This window comes from Dioscorea cayenensis, chromosome 12, assembly GCF_009730915.1.
Source record: "Dioscorea cayenensis subsp. rotundata cultivar TDr96_F1 chromosome 12, TDr96_F1_v2_PseudoChromosome.rev07_lg8_w22 25.fasta, whole genome shotgun sequence".
Lineage (NCBI taxonomy): Eukaryota > Viridiplantae > Streptophyta > Magnoliopsida > Dioscoreales > Dioscoreaceae > Dioscorea > Dioscorea cayenensis.
In genome coordinates this window covers 13,874,896-13,889,981 of record NC_052482.1, presented here as the reverse complement: position 1 = coordinate 13,889,981, position 15,086 = coordinate 13,874,896, and the positions used below count along the sequence as shown (strand labels likewise).

The 15,086-nt window shown below is 36.5% G+C and overlaps 1 protein-coding gene across 1 annotated transcript; it reads right to left on the bottom strand.

The window, feature by feature from the left end:
• Positions 1-7,032: 7,032 nt before the first annotated feature.
• Positions 7,033-7,401, bottom strand: LOC120273435 (multifunctional methyltransferase subunit TRM112 homolog A-like). Its single transcript, XM_039280064.1, has one exon. It carries the CDS (start codon positions 7,399-7,401, stop codon positions 7,033-7,035), a length of 369 nt encoding a protein of 122 aa, XP_039135998.1.
• Positions 7,402-15,086: the final 7,685 nt, after the last annotated feature.

The following is a 15,086-nucleotide window of genomic DNA, read 5'->3' as shown; positions in this document are numbered from 1 at the left end:
ATCAATGATATGGGAATAGATAAACTGGTACCCCACAACCCCCAAAAACCACTAATTTTGGGCCAATGTGTTTCACAAGCTGTGGAACCAAATATATTGCACCATAACCATGAAAAGCTCCAATTTTGGACAAATGTGTTGCATAGGTGATAGGGCCACATGTAGATCTATCTTCAAATTTTGATAATCATACTCAAGATTCAAGTGGAATATGGTCAATAAGTACCCCCTAGATCAGCAAAGAAGAAAGGTGTATTAGCCACACCTACTAAAGAACTTGAGGCTAAAAAGATAAAGATGGACATTTTAATCACAACTATCAACCACTTCTTGGAACTTTTGGGCCTTACACAAAGGAAGCGAGTAACCTTGGTGAAGATCCAGCCCTCCCAAGCATCAGCTAGATTTTGGAGTCACGCACGCAATCATACCTTGAAGTTCCTTCCTCAAGAGTGTGGTTATTTGTGTCCCTATAGTTTTCTACCCTTGTTTTTCTCCTCTTATTTGTTTAGTTGTGTGTATGCCTTTTCCACTCCTAGCTGAACTCTCTCTCTCCCCTCCTCACATTGTATGTTTTCTTTATCCCTTTGGTTGTCTTTGTTTGCTTTCTTTGTTTTATCTCTTTGTACTTTTACTCTTTCTTAATTAATTGTGATTTTTCCACTTTTTAAAAAATATGAAATAAAATATTTATGCATAGCTTCTTCAAGAGACATATCACCCAAGCTATGCATGGCATGCAGTCTCTGCATCTGTCACTAAAGATTTATGCTTTCTATCACTGTACTTCTAAATAACAAAACAACTTAAAGATTTGAATTTGAAGACTACAAAATCACTTCCAACAAACACAAAATTTTTATTGATCTTAATGCCAAAGAATTAAGTGTATAATTTTCATCATCCCAAAACATCAAAGTGTGCATGCCAAATGTCTGACTAAATCAAGAAATGTAAAGAAGGTAAGGAAAAATTTAAGACAAGTGACATTTGCATATAGTACCATGATATTATTACAAAGTGGTACACCAGACACTCATTTGGAACCTGACCCACCAATGCAGCCAGATACTCTGCTTAGTGTTATACAAATACATACATTTATTTATAATGGAGCAAAGCGATGAAATTGAATCTTAACATTTGATATTTGTAGAAAATATTCAAAATTATATAATTAAAAAAATGTTATATATTAGAAGAATGGTTACTTTTTCTCTACTAATTGAAATGTTGAACTATCAACTCCCTCTCACAATATTGGTTAAGGTGAGTGATTTGTCTACTTAAAGAATTATTTTATATGAAAATAAAAATTATGCTAAAACATAAAAAAATGGAAAAAAATTATTGTACATTTAAAGATGCTTTTATTTATAAAATTTTATAAAAGTTTATTTTTGTATAGAATTTAGATAAATCTTGTTTACGTCTATATTCCTTACATGAGTGCATATATTCCTTATGTAAGTGCATATTTTCTTATCAGCCTCACAAGAATTCATATTCATTTATGTACCCCCACAAAATTATATTTATGAGCGTTACCCATAGAAGTGATTTTTTTTAATGTATATCCTAAAAGCTACATGTTCATGTAAATCTCTAATAAAGGGCATACTTGCCTTTTGATAGAAATCATATTTAATTATTGTTAGATATGCGGCATTAATTCATGTAAACTAACCTTTATTTTGGTTGTTTTATTATTGATAATTGAGCTGCCTAATTAGGTGATCAAACAAGAATTAGGCCATAATTTTATCTCAGTTAAGTGTGGGGGTAGTTTTGCAAAATGTGTAAAAATCCGAGCTATTGCTAACCATTGATGGGTATCTTAGCAAAGAAGCCATAGCTTAGCTTAGCCAAGAACTCGAGGTCTTTCTTATTAAAGAAGGCTTGTCTTATTGAAGAAGCTAAGGTTTGTCTTATTACAGAAGCAAAAGCTTGTCTTGTTAAAAAAGCCAAGACTTGTCTTAGCAAAGAAGATAACTACCTCCTTGTATATGGATTATGGTTCTAGTTGCGATATCCAATCTTGATCTTCAAAAGCTTTATCTGAACTCTCATCACTTTGAGAGAGAAGGTACTCAACAATTAGAAGACTACAAGCTAGTCCATCTTGATCCATAGACACAAGTATATTTCTTAGATTTGTGTTCTTCAAATTATCTTCCATATAAGGTTTTTTGGTTTTGTTAATTGTTATAGGAATTCAATATGAATTTCATTGTTATTATTGAGATACTTTAGGAATGATTATATATGATATTTTAGGCATTATTGTATAAAATATTCCAATCTTTACTTAGCCCTTTTTCCTTGTATAGTTAGGTTTAAGTTTAGATTTTATTGTCTATATAAACATAATACATTGGAGAAATATTCATATTACAATTAGGTATCTAGAGCCAAAAACCCTAGCCTTGTTTTCCTTTTTTTTTTCTTGGTTGTGGCCTTATGGCAGATCAATCTTCTTTCTCTATTTCTACAACATCTCTCCTAAAGCCCCTCTCGACCATGACATATCCTTTAGTAATCCAAAGTGCCTATCACTATCTCCCAATGAAATTCTCTCCCTGAAATTATCTCTATTGGCACACTAAAATTGTTCTCTTCTTATTTAGCCTAAAATTACTTGGGTTTATTGATGGGTCCAACCCAAGTCCTCCAACTCATATACAATCTTCTCTGACATCTGTACCACTAAATAATCCTGATTATCTACTTTGGCTAAAAAATGATCAACATGTGATGTCAGTTTTGCTGTCCTCTCTCACCAAAGATGTTTACCTAGTGATTATTAGCAAGAAAACGCATGTAGTGATTTAGGATGCCCTCGCAAAGGCTTGTGCCTTACCTTTTAATTCATGTATCTTGCAACTTCATGCCGATCTTCATGAAATTTGCTAAAAGGACTCTTCCATCATAGAGTACCTTACTCAAGCCAAGTATATGTCTAACGCACTTGCTGCTGCTAGTCATCCTCTATCTTTTTAAAGATTGCAATATACATGTCTTTAAGGGCCTTAGACCAAAGTGCAATGATATTGCCACAACACTTCAAGCACAAGTTGAGCCAGTAATTTTGATGACCTCCAATATTTTCTCCTCACTCGTGAGTACATACATAATTCTCAAGCTATGTCACCTTATCCCATGGTCTTTTTTTCTACTTCGGGTAGTGAACTAGTGTGAAAACCATCCTTAGAGCCCCATGTGCCAGCCCAATTGGCTTATCTTTATAGCCTCACACAATTTAGTCCTCAACAACCCGTGCCTCATCTATTCCCCACAGCATGAGCACTATTTGTTAAATAGAAAGCCCAATTTTCAGCTCCACAACCCTCTAGTGGATTCCACGATCATGGCTGTGGCCACAATCGAGATTGCTATCATGGGTATAGTAATTTTTCAAGTGGTAAATCCAAAGTTCTTTGCCAGATTTGACAAGGCTTCAATCATATGACACTCCAATGCTATCAATAAGGGGTTATCGGTACCTCACCCGCTACTCATGTTTCGCATGCTTACACTGTCTTATCACAATACTCAACAACTTCCCAGTGGTTTCTTGATACTAGGGCTATCCATCATGTCACTCATAAGACAACAGGTCTCAAACACTTAGAATATGCCATGATGCTAACTCACTTCATATCGGTAATGATAAAGGACTTCCTATTACACATATTGGTTCCACCACTTTGCACACTCCTTTAACTGAAATTCATATGTCTAACATCCTGCATGTTCTTTCATGCCCTAATCTTTATTTTCACCTTGATTGTTTATTATGAAGGATCAGGTTACCATAAAGCCTCTCATTACAAGCTCAAGTGACAATGGTCTTTACACACTTCGTATTTCCTCTTCACCTTCACTAACTCATACTGTTTTCATAGTTGTGCATTGACACACTCCTTGCGTGTGTGTACCACAAGTGCACGGGTTGTTGAAGTAATAAAGTATCCTGGTGAGTAGGTAGTCGTATCTACAAGGAATAGTGCTTGGAAACACAAGAATTGCTATTTAACTATAGTAAAGATGATTCAACAGTGGTGTGAACAATATCAATGCAAATAGAAATAAAGAAAAGAAGAAAGAGACGCAAGAGAATAATAGGAGAGGCAATCGATAAAAGATGGGGCACCCGGACATTGCTCACCCTAGGATTATTATTACAAGTGCAAGAGTAACCATTATGTCTCCTAACTGATGTTTAATGAGTTATAAAAATCCTAAAGAGTCCCAAACCTAAGGTCAACCGTGACTAACTCCACACTATGCCCAGCGGAAAGGAATACTCTCGACACCTCACACTGTGCAAGGTTTCTTAAAGCTCTAGGGACTCTAAGTGATAAACTCTATTCCCTAATATAGATCTAACCTTTTGGTCCAGGTGAAAGACCCCTAGTCACAATTAAGCCCCAGCACTAAGGATTACTTTAACACTTCACTCTGTTACTCGTGCAACTAAGCCACAGTGGAGTTTGTCTCTTAGCACTTCACTCTATTGTGTCCACAAAGAACTCTTGGAATGTGGAGGTAGGATCAATCACACCGGAAGGGAAAGGGGACGTTCTGCTACCTCTTGACCCTCTCCAACCAAGCTTTGTCTAATCATAATAAAGTGTTACTCATTCACAAGGATTACCAATATAGATTCTCAACCCTAGTGTCACTCTAAAGAAAAAATCAATTCAACAAGCACTTAAGGTTGGAACTCAATTAAAACATCAATTAAAGAAACATAATAAAAGGTCAATGAAACAAAATCATATTAGGGTTTACAAGTCCAAGCACCCACTAGGGGTTTAGCTCTCTATGTAGCAAGATACAATCAATAATGAAATCAAATGTAAAAGCATGCAATCTATAAGTAAAACCCCCTAGTAGTCTGTATCGATGGTCTTGTGGAGTTGCCTCGTCTTCTCCAAGGGTTCCCTCGTCAAGCCTAGGCACACCTCGCCGAATCGATGCCGACGAAAACTCCCCCAATAACTATCTTCCGAAGGAATACGGTGTCAAAGGCTGGAGAACCACTCGAAAGACCTAGCCAAAGCCTCTCCAAATCCTAGCCGTGAGCGCCTCCATTGATTTGAAAAAGATAAGAAAAGGATCCCCCAAAATGTTTGAAATCGCGGCTTTTATAGAGGTTGGAATCTGGCATCCACACGGGCATGTGGAATTTTCAGAAGTTGAGTTCCTGCGAGTTGTGAACAGTAACTATTATAATGGTGTGCTACAGTACCTGCTACAGTACTTCACAGAAAATACTCCCGAATCCACACTTTTCATCGAGGCCTCATGAATGGGCACACATCCATGCGGTAGATCGCGTCGTGTTTTCAATAAAAACCACATTGACGAAGATCTTGCTAGCATCGCACAAGTCAGAACGCATGAGTGTAACTGTCTTTGTGCCCCTCTAATTTGTATGTTCGCTCGAGCACAATAGAGGATGGCACACACTCACATGTTTTTGAGCACAACTTGTGTCTTCACGTTTGTTCAATCCAAGATTCCATCAAGAATTACATCCACGATCTACTTTTGGTTTCTTTCTTCCACAATCATCTCCACAACCCTACATGCACAAAAGAACACAAATACACATGCATAGGCAATAAAATCTAAGATAAGTAATGCTCAATGTAAGAAAAGAATACTTCGTATTACTAATACACAAGAACTTATCATGCATGCCTCACCTACAATTTGGCATCGTTACTTGGGTCATCCGCATCAACAACTACTTCTAACCATTATTAATAAAAAATGACTTCCACTTTCTTCTCATTCCTTAATTATTTTTGCAATGACTATCAATTAAGAAAATCTTCAAAACTATTTCTTGTATTGATAAATAATAAAAGTAATGTTGTCTTGGATTTTATTTTTAATATGTTTGGGAAGCCTCTCCCTCTTTCTCTAGTGATGGTCATCATTACTTTGTTATGTTTGCTGATCATTTTAAAAATATATTTGGTTTTACCTTCTTACTCAAAAATCTGATGTTTTTCATGTTTTCCACAAATTTTGCTCTATGGTTCAGCGCTAGTTTCATACTACAATAAAATATGTTCAAACTAATTGGGGGTGGGGGGGGTGATGAATTTAAAAAAAAACTCACAGAATATTTCTCAAAATTAGATACTATTCATCATATTTTTGGCCCTCATACCCATGAACAAAATGGTATAGTATAACGACGGCATTGTTATATAGTAGAAACTAGTTTATCCCTTCTAGCTCATTCTAGTGTTCCTAAAAAATATTGGCACTTTGTTTTTGATAGTGCAATTCACTTAATTAATTGTATGTCATCTAAAGTGTCTTCTTCCATTTCTCCCTTTAAACATATATTTCACTGTCCTCTGGATTATATCATTTTAAAGGTCTTTGGGTGTCTTTGTTTTTAGTATCTTTGGTCATAAAACAATTATAAAATGGATTTTTCGATCTTCTCCTTGTATTTTCCTGGGTTATAGTCCTACACATCATACTTTTCGGTGTCTTGACCCAAGTATAAACAAGTTGTATATTGCAAGGCATGCACAATTTCATGAGCATACACTCCTTTTTCACTCCTTCTCTAATCCACCAACAATCATTCCTCCTCTACTAGAAGGCAGTTTTCTCATTGGTACTTGTCCTTCTTAGCATGCATCTAATGGCAATTCTCATTTCCCAACCTCTAAACAACCTTCTTTGCCTTCGTCGTTTCCACTACATACACCTAGAGGTGGGCATGGCCCGTTAAAAAAATTGGCCCGGCTCATTATTTGACCAGAACCATAACTGACCCATCTACAGGATGGGCAGGTTACTGGTTGACCCACTGGGTCAAACCCGATTAAGAACTAGGTTGCAACCCGTCTCCAAACAGGGTCAAACCCAGTTTGGAGACTTCTGTTCCAAATCCACCAAGTTACACCTACCGAGATTGAAGCCATTGGTTCCCCGATGGCTATTACAAATTACATTACAAAATCCTATCATCATAAATTACATTCCAAAATGTTAACCCTAAACCTCATCTTTGTTAAGCAACATATTGGGAATCATTTTATTAATAGGAAACCTCTGGACAGTCTCTGGGCACACGAGTGCCCCTTCTTCCACATGGATCTCTGACAAAGCGTGGTTGAATTTCTTTAAGAAATCCTCCGATTTGAGCATGTTGGCTTCAACAGAGTTAGGTAAAGTGACATAGCCAACCGTCTGGGAAGCACTGAAGAGTGCTGGCCAGTCGATCTTGGGGAATATGGAGCGGAGAAAGCCGACATTGAAGTTGACCTCCTTCTCCACCCAGGTGGAAGCTTTGAGGCACAACGAGAAGCCATTGACAACCCCCTTCACATTGTTGGATACCATGTTGTGTGTTAGAAGCCTCATCCTTTTTCTCTCATTCTCTAGAAATCTATAAGAAAGAGTGGAGGTGATGGATGACAAAGGAGAGGAGGAAAGAAACAATGGGGTTTTAGGGTGGCGATATTTCATTTATCTCGTTCTCATTTTGGATAGGGTTTAGGAGGAAAGGAACGAAACTCAACCCGACTGGTTTGCCCGGTTGGTCCACCTGGTGGTTTAGCTTGGCCCGCCGGATCAACAGGGAGCAAGGCCGGTTCCGGGTCTGACTCCCTCTGACCTGGACCAGCCGGGTTAGACAATTTAACCTGGCTCGGCAAGTTCTATACCCATGCTTGGCCGGATCCGTGTCGAGGTTTCGGTGAACCATAATCTGGCAAGTCAGGCCCGAGGGCCGGTTAACTGGCCCGTGCCCGCCACTACATACACCTATCCCTACTTCCTCTTCATCTGGCCTTTTCGAGTCCTTATCTATCTCACCATTGTATGAGACATCCTTGGCTCTTCCTATGAAAACACTTCCCATGTAACTTTGTCCTAACCAAAACCCAAAGTCTTATTTTCTCCATTTGTCTCCCAACTACCATATCCATCACTCCCTCTGAAACAAAACCCACATTGTTATTGCTAATAAGTCTGTTGAGTGGTGCAGGGCTATGTCTGATGAGTACGAGGCTCTTCTTATGAATGGCACTTGGGTGTTTCCATGTTTTAAAATTCCATGAATGTTGTGGGTTGCAAGTCAGCCTTCAAGATAAAAAAGAAGGCTAATCGAACTGTGGAGTGCTACAAAGCTGAGTTGGTTGCCAAGGGTTTCATCAACAACCAGGCCTCAGCTTTGGGGAGAGATTTAGTCCGATTATTAAACTTGTGACTATTCAAATCATTTTATCTCTTGCTATCACTCAAGGTTGGCCCTTTCATTCGCTTGATGTCCAGAATGCCTTCCTTCACGGATCTCTTAATAAAACTGTATACATGTCTTAGCCCCAGCTATTTGTTGATGCTTCTCGTCTAAATCATGTGTGCCAACTTCACCAATTGGTTTATGGATTCCAAGACTAACATATCCTTTTTTATTTACGGTTTGACTAAACTTTTGATTTTAGTTTATATTGGTGAAGTCATTATAACAGGGAACAGTCTGCCCCCACATCACACGGGTTATACATGCTCTATCCTCTGAGTTTGCACTTAAGGATCATGGACCTTCCATTATTTTTCTTGGTATTGAGATTGTTCCATGTGGAGATGATTTATTCCTATCATAACAAAAACACATCCTTGAGCTCCTTTAGCGGGCCGATCTTTCGGATGCCAAGTTGGTATCAGCAACTCTCTCTCCATCATTGACTTTCTTCACTTCATCAGGTTTACTATTCTTTGACCCCCACTAAATATTATCAAATTGTTAGTGCTTTATAGTATGTTACTTTCAGCAAACCCGACCTGGGTGTCACTGTTAATAAGACTTGTTAATTCATCACCAAGCTACTGATGCTTACTAGTCAGCAGTCAAACTTATTCTTCATTAATTATGTAGCACCCACACCTATGGACTTTACCTCTACCATAAGTCTCCTCTCTCCCTTGAGGCCTTTTGTGATGCTGATTAGCTAGGTTGTCTTAATAATCGGAAGTCCACTTGTGGGTTTGATATCTTTCTTCAGGCTAAAATGATATCTTGGAGTTTTTGTAAGTAGTGTGCTGTCTCTCATTCCTCAATAGAGGTAGAATACAAAGCTATTGTTGACACTGTTGCCAAGCTCTCCTAACTACAATCTCTATTTCGGGAACTCCGACTTTCGCATCGCACTCCTCCAACTTTATGGTGTGATAATCTTCGGGCCACATACCTCGCTGCTAATCCAGTATTTCATGCTCCCACCAAACATATGGAGATTGACTTTCATTTTGTTCATGAAAAGGTAGCATGTCATGATTTATAGTCCAATTCATCTCTAATCATGACTAGTTGTCTAATATATTTACTAAGTCACTTTCCAATGCACATTTTGACTTTCTCTGTCCAAGCTTCAAGTTGTGTCTCGCCCTTAACTTGTGGAGGAGTATTGACATATTTAAGGAATGATTATATTTGATATTTTAGGTATTATTGCCAAAAGTATTCTTCTTTTTACTTAATTTCCTTATTTAATTAGGTCTAAATTTAGATTTTATTGTCTATATAAATATAATGCCCAGAAAAATATTCATCATACAATTGTTATATGCTCGAATAATTATGTATATTTTTTTGTGTTGATAGCTCAAAATATGAAATTTATGAATATAACCCTCATGTGGACATATTTTGATATGCACCCTTGTTAAAAATTTATATGCTATTCTATACCCTTGCCAGAGAAGCTTTAGCCACATCCATGGCAACTAAAAGTGGAAAAAGATAGATAAAAGAGCCAAAAAAATAAACCCAGAAAACAAAAAAATGGCATGATTTAATGGGTATAATAAATCACTTTGTATAATATTGGATTATTAAAAAGGACATAAATGACAAAAAAGAGAGATGAAGAATTTCCACATCCTTTTTCGTCATACTAATTCTTAACTCTTCTAATTTAATAAAATTTGCATCAAAATATTCCAAATTTCTATAGGGATATAAGAAATAAAAATAAATGATACCGACCTGGAAATGCATCACAAAACAAAGTGGCTACTTGTTGGGCACTTACCTTTTCTTCCACTCAACTCCTATTATCATCATTTAAATAGAAAAATAAAATTAGAAGAAAATTGACATAAAATAGCACATGAATTCAGGATTAATTTCTTGGATGATCACTTAACTTTATTTTTAAAATGATCATCAAAGTTCAATTTGAATCAAAACAATCATTGAAGTTTCAATTTGTTTTCATTGGTGGGTCATCTGGTTGTTTCTTGCCCTCCTTTTTTAATATGGTAGCCAGAGAAAGTTATTCAGCAGTCCAGCCACACACACCAGGAGCTGATGTGGTCATCCAAGTCATTTAAAATCCTTCATATTAGTTGTAACCTGCCACATCACTGGAGGATTCTAGGTTGGCCAGGGTTCGTCTTCTTCCAATTGAGTGGCAATAATGGCATAGGTGGCCAACGGATGCCATGGAGAAGAAGATCTCAGTGATTCCATTTGTACAGTAGGACAAATCGCACATGGAGGAAGGCCTTCACGTGTCTTGGTGGTGGTTAGTGAGGGAATGAAGTGTGGGAAATCATTGTTGGAAGCCCTAATTCCTTGCAAGTGTTTCATTGAACAGTTGTAGGAGTATGTATGAAAGGCCGTGAGAGAGAACTATAGTTTGAGTGGGAAAGTGGGAGGAGGTTGTAATATGGAGGTATTAGGGTAAAGTGTCTGATTTCGGGCTTCTTCTTTGCTTTTTTTTTTTCCCCATTTGGTACCGAATGTGTTGATTGTAATCTAAGTTGTTAGGATTGAATTGAATATACATTGTCCAGATTATAAACAAGATCCAGAGAAATTTTGATTACCATGAAACACTAAACTTTACTTTATCTTCAAATTGATTGATTTAGAGGTTGTAATTACAACAATGGAATGCATTATGATATGGTGGGAGAAATTTCTTGGATGTCATTTTTCATATGTACATAATATGCATAATCTGCAGCTATAATATGAATATAATTGTGAGAATTAACGTGCAAGTATAATCTGCACCTAAATCTGCACATAACTTGGAGATTTTAATCTGCACATAATCTATAGACAAAATATGCACATAACATGGCTACACATAAAAGAAAATGGTCTTAATTCATTTGCAGGAAGCCACATAGATGTAGTTCTGTATCCCCACAACATATTAAATGAGAACAACTTATCTGAATTGATGTAATAACTAAGAAAGGCATAGAACTTTTGCTGCATTAAAATACAGTATAAAAGATTCACATTGATGTGTTATCATATAAAACGTCGCAATTTCTATTGCCAAAATACAAAATAAGTTAGGATTGTGCAAAATTAATTCTCCACACACAGGGAAGAATTACAAGTTTGCTGTTAAGAAAAAAACAAGTACACAAACATAACCCGCACTTGACTTAGCCATCTTCTTCTTTCCAATAGGCCAATTTAATTCCTTTATGGGACCCAAGCTTTCCTTTTCTTTGCAGCATCAGCTGTATCCATGGTTTGTGTCATTTGTGAAGTATTGGCTTTGTCTCCCCAAGTATGCATTTTTTGTCTTGGTAGCCTACTCCCTACAGGAAAGCCCCTGGTGGATTGTCCCTGGGTGGCTGCATTTATCACCTGTAATGTAACATAAAAAATTAAGGCTTACTGAAACTACATTGTATCGAAATTGTAGAGATCAAAATTAATATTTCCTTATTTGTGACATGGGTTCTTAAGAGAATAGGGGTTGGTTTGTAGTTGAGTGATGTTGATCACCTTTAATAAAACTAGTAACCTGTAAATCATAAGTCACCCCATTAAACATTTTTTTATTATGGTTATCATCTAAAAGAACAGAACAAAAAATAAAATAAAATAAGATAAGGAACATACCATGGTGAAATGCTCATCCAGGACTTGTGAATCAATATTGTCCATTGGATCAATGTGCCCTTCTTCAATTTGTCCTGCATTTTGGGACACACCAGCTTCACTTCTCTCCTGGAATTTACAAAGTGTCAATTTTGAATTAATACCACACAACAAATGTAGAAAAATAAAATTCAGTAAAGGGGATAGTAACATTTATTTGTGGTTTTCCATGAAATCTTTTATTATGCCATCTAGCTCCACAAATGCTGCATTTGATTGTGCCCCCTTGCTTGCTAACTCTCCCATTTGTGTACCCTTTTCTTTCTTCACCTAATTCTCTTTTCCTCTGTATAGTCTTCTTGCCTTTTTTTCCTATTAACTGATTGTGGAGGAATCATAGGTCCTTGAGTAGATTTGGGCCAAGAATCCCTGTCATGGGTTGGGTTCAAAGTGTGCCTATAGGTGTCCATGTAGGTGCTGACCTTGTAACAACTTTGCATATAGGTTTCAGGTCCTTCACTATTATAATCTATAACTGAAATTCCATGGCTACAAGGGATGGCAGACAGTTGCCATCTTCTACAAGAGTATGTGTCAGCACGTTTATCAACAACATATTGCCCATCAGGTCCTAGAACCTGATACTGGGCACCCCCTAACCATGTTGTTGTGTAAAGGAAACTTAATTCCTTTAACTTTTCCAATTTCTTAATTATCCTAGGGTAGTGTGTAGATGTGATTTTTTTTCATTGCATCTCTTCTTCTCTGTATCTTTATCATTAGTTGGCTCCTTATCATTTCATTCATCGTCACAATTCCCTTAATCCTAGGCTCCAAAATATGCCATTGAAGCATTCACACATATTATTCAGCAGTATATCACACTTGAATCTTGTTTGAAAATGGGACTTGCTCCAGTGTTTGGGGGCAATGTTTTTCATGCATTGAAAGGCACCTTCAGACAAGTCTTTCATGTTGTCCATGGTTCTCTCAAATGAAGCTAGATTTGTTGATGTGGCACATCTCCAAAGTAGGTCTTTAAGGGTTTTACCTTTATAAGTTTTCTTAAAATTAGTATGTATGTGCCTAACACAGAACCTGTGTTCACTATTAGGGAAAAGTTCTTCTATTGCAGAAATTAGTCCCTAATTTTGGCCAACACCCACAGACACAACGGGAATCCCGTCAAAATGAAAACAATTAAAGTGTCAGACATACTAATTAAGAGGCTATAGAGACTTAAATAAATGTGCAGTACTATTTTTCAACTAGAAATGTTGATGAATAATCATAACATTCTAATTAAAGTTGAATGCATACCAATTGCCCGGATTAATTTCTTGAATGATCACTAAACTTTACTTTATTTCAAATTGATCATTAAAGTTCAACTTAATGTATATTATGTACAAATTCCTATTGTGATCAATTTGAAAATAAAGTAAAGTTTAGTGATTATTCAAGAAATTAACCCCAATTTTCACTTTATGTATCAAATAGAAGAAACAAAAAAAATTTAGAACTCTTGGCATGCTACTTTCATGATGTTGGAGATCTCTTGTTGCTTCCTATTCTGGTCGAGTAGAGAAATTCATTAATGAGTGGTTTAATTGGGCTTATTTGTCTACTGTGAACTATTTGAGCACTTGATTACTTTTAACTAACCTAACTGCCACTTGACTTTCTTAAAACAGTTATCTCTAAGAATAGGAAGATTAGATTTTGGCATGTAATGTGATAATGAGATGAAGATTTCTTGGTATTTGAAAGTGAAATTTGGATTTTTTTTTAACAAGGTTTGATGAGCAATTTGAAAATAATGTAAAGTTGCCTAAACATCTAATCTAATCTAATCTAATCCAATCCAATATAAGAGATTAATCCCCAATTGTTCAAACATTTAATCTAATCAAATCCAATATAAGAGAGATTATCTATTTTTAATAGAATAAACAATCACAGTATGTATTAAGATCAAAGTCCTATAGCAAATCATAATCAAGATAGTTGTTTACAAAGAAAAGAAAATCAATAAAGTAGAACTGACCTTCTGCCTATCACTCATGAAGGCCCAGTGATAGTTGTTTTTCATTTGTAGGTCCTCTACCAGTAATTCCAGGAACCATTTCCAGGTTTCCTTGGTTTCTCTACTCACAGTGGGCCATACAATTGGGTACATGGTGTCATTTGCATCCACTCCTACTATTGTCAGCAATTTCCCTCCATAAAATCCCTTTAAATAGCATCCATCCACATTGATGACATTCCTACAACCTACCAGAAAACCTTCTCTGAGGGGTGCCAAGCAAACATACATTGCTTGGAATACCCTTGCATCACACTTGAATTTTATTGTTAAACCTGGGTGGGTCCTCAACAGCTCCAACCTATAGTTATATAATCCAGCCATTTGACTCTCACCATCACCATCTATATGCCTAGTACATATCACAAGATAGAACAAGAAATGGTTTAGTTAATTAAAAAAATATATAATGCAGACCATCAGAATAATAGTTACAAACTTTACTTAGAACCATAAAGCTTACCTTAGGGCAGTGCATTTGGCCCGATATGCTATTAACCTACTAATTTGAACTTCCTGATTTGTCTTCACTGCTCAGATGATACCTGCTATCTTCCAAGATGGGTCTGTTGGGTAATATCGCAAAAATCAAATAACATTAAAAAGGCATGCGGAAGCAATAATATATTTGCGATATATATTCTAATTGTTTTAATGAGCACCGTAATTTAATTAAAAGGCCTAGAAAATTACCTCTTGATGATTTTCTTTCTTTTGATGCGCCGAACTTATTTCTCGGATTGTCGTAGATCTCCTAGCGCCGAACGAAAGTTCCACGCCTCTAGATCACACGCCGGAAATAAGAGACAATCTCCTCTTCTTCTCCAAATAGTGGCTAGGATTAGAGAGGAAGAGAGAGCTAGGGGATTTTCTCACTAGAGAATTAATTGAGTCAATTCTATAGTTGGAGAGGAGTCATATTTATAGAAACTTCATAAAACATGATAAACATTATTCAATTATGAGTTCTATTCGAAATATGAACCTTCATAACATGATAAACATCATTCAATTATGAAGTCCTATTCAAAATATGAACCTCCATAATATGATAGACATTACCATAGAAGTTCTATTAGAAATATGAGTCCTAATCTAACTAAAACC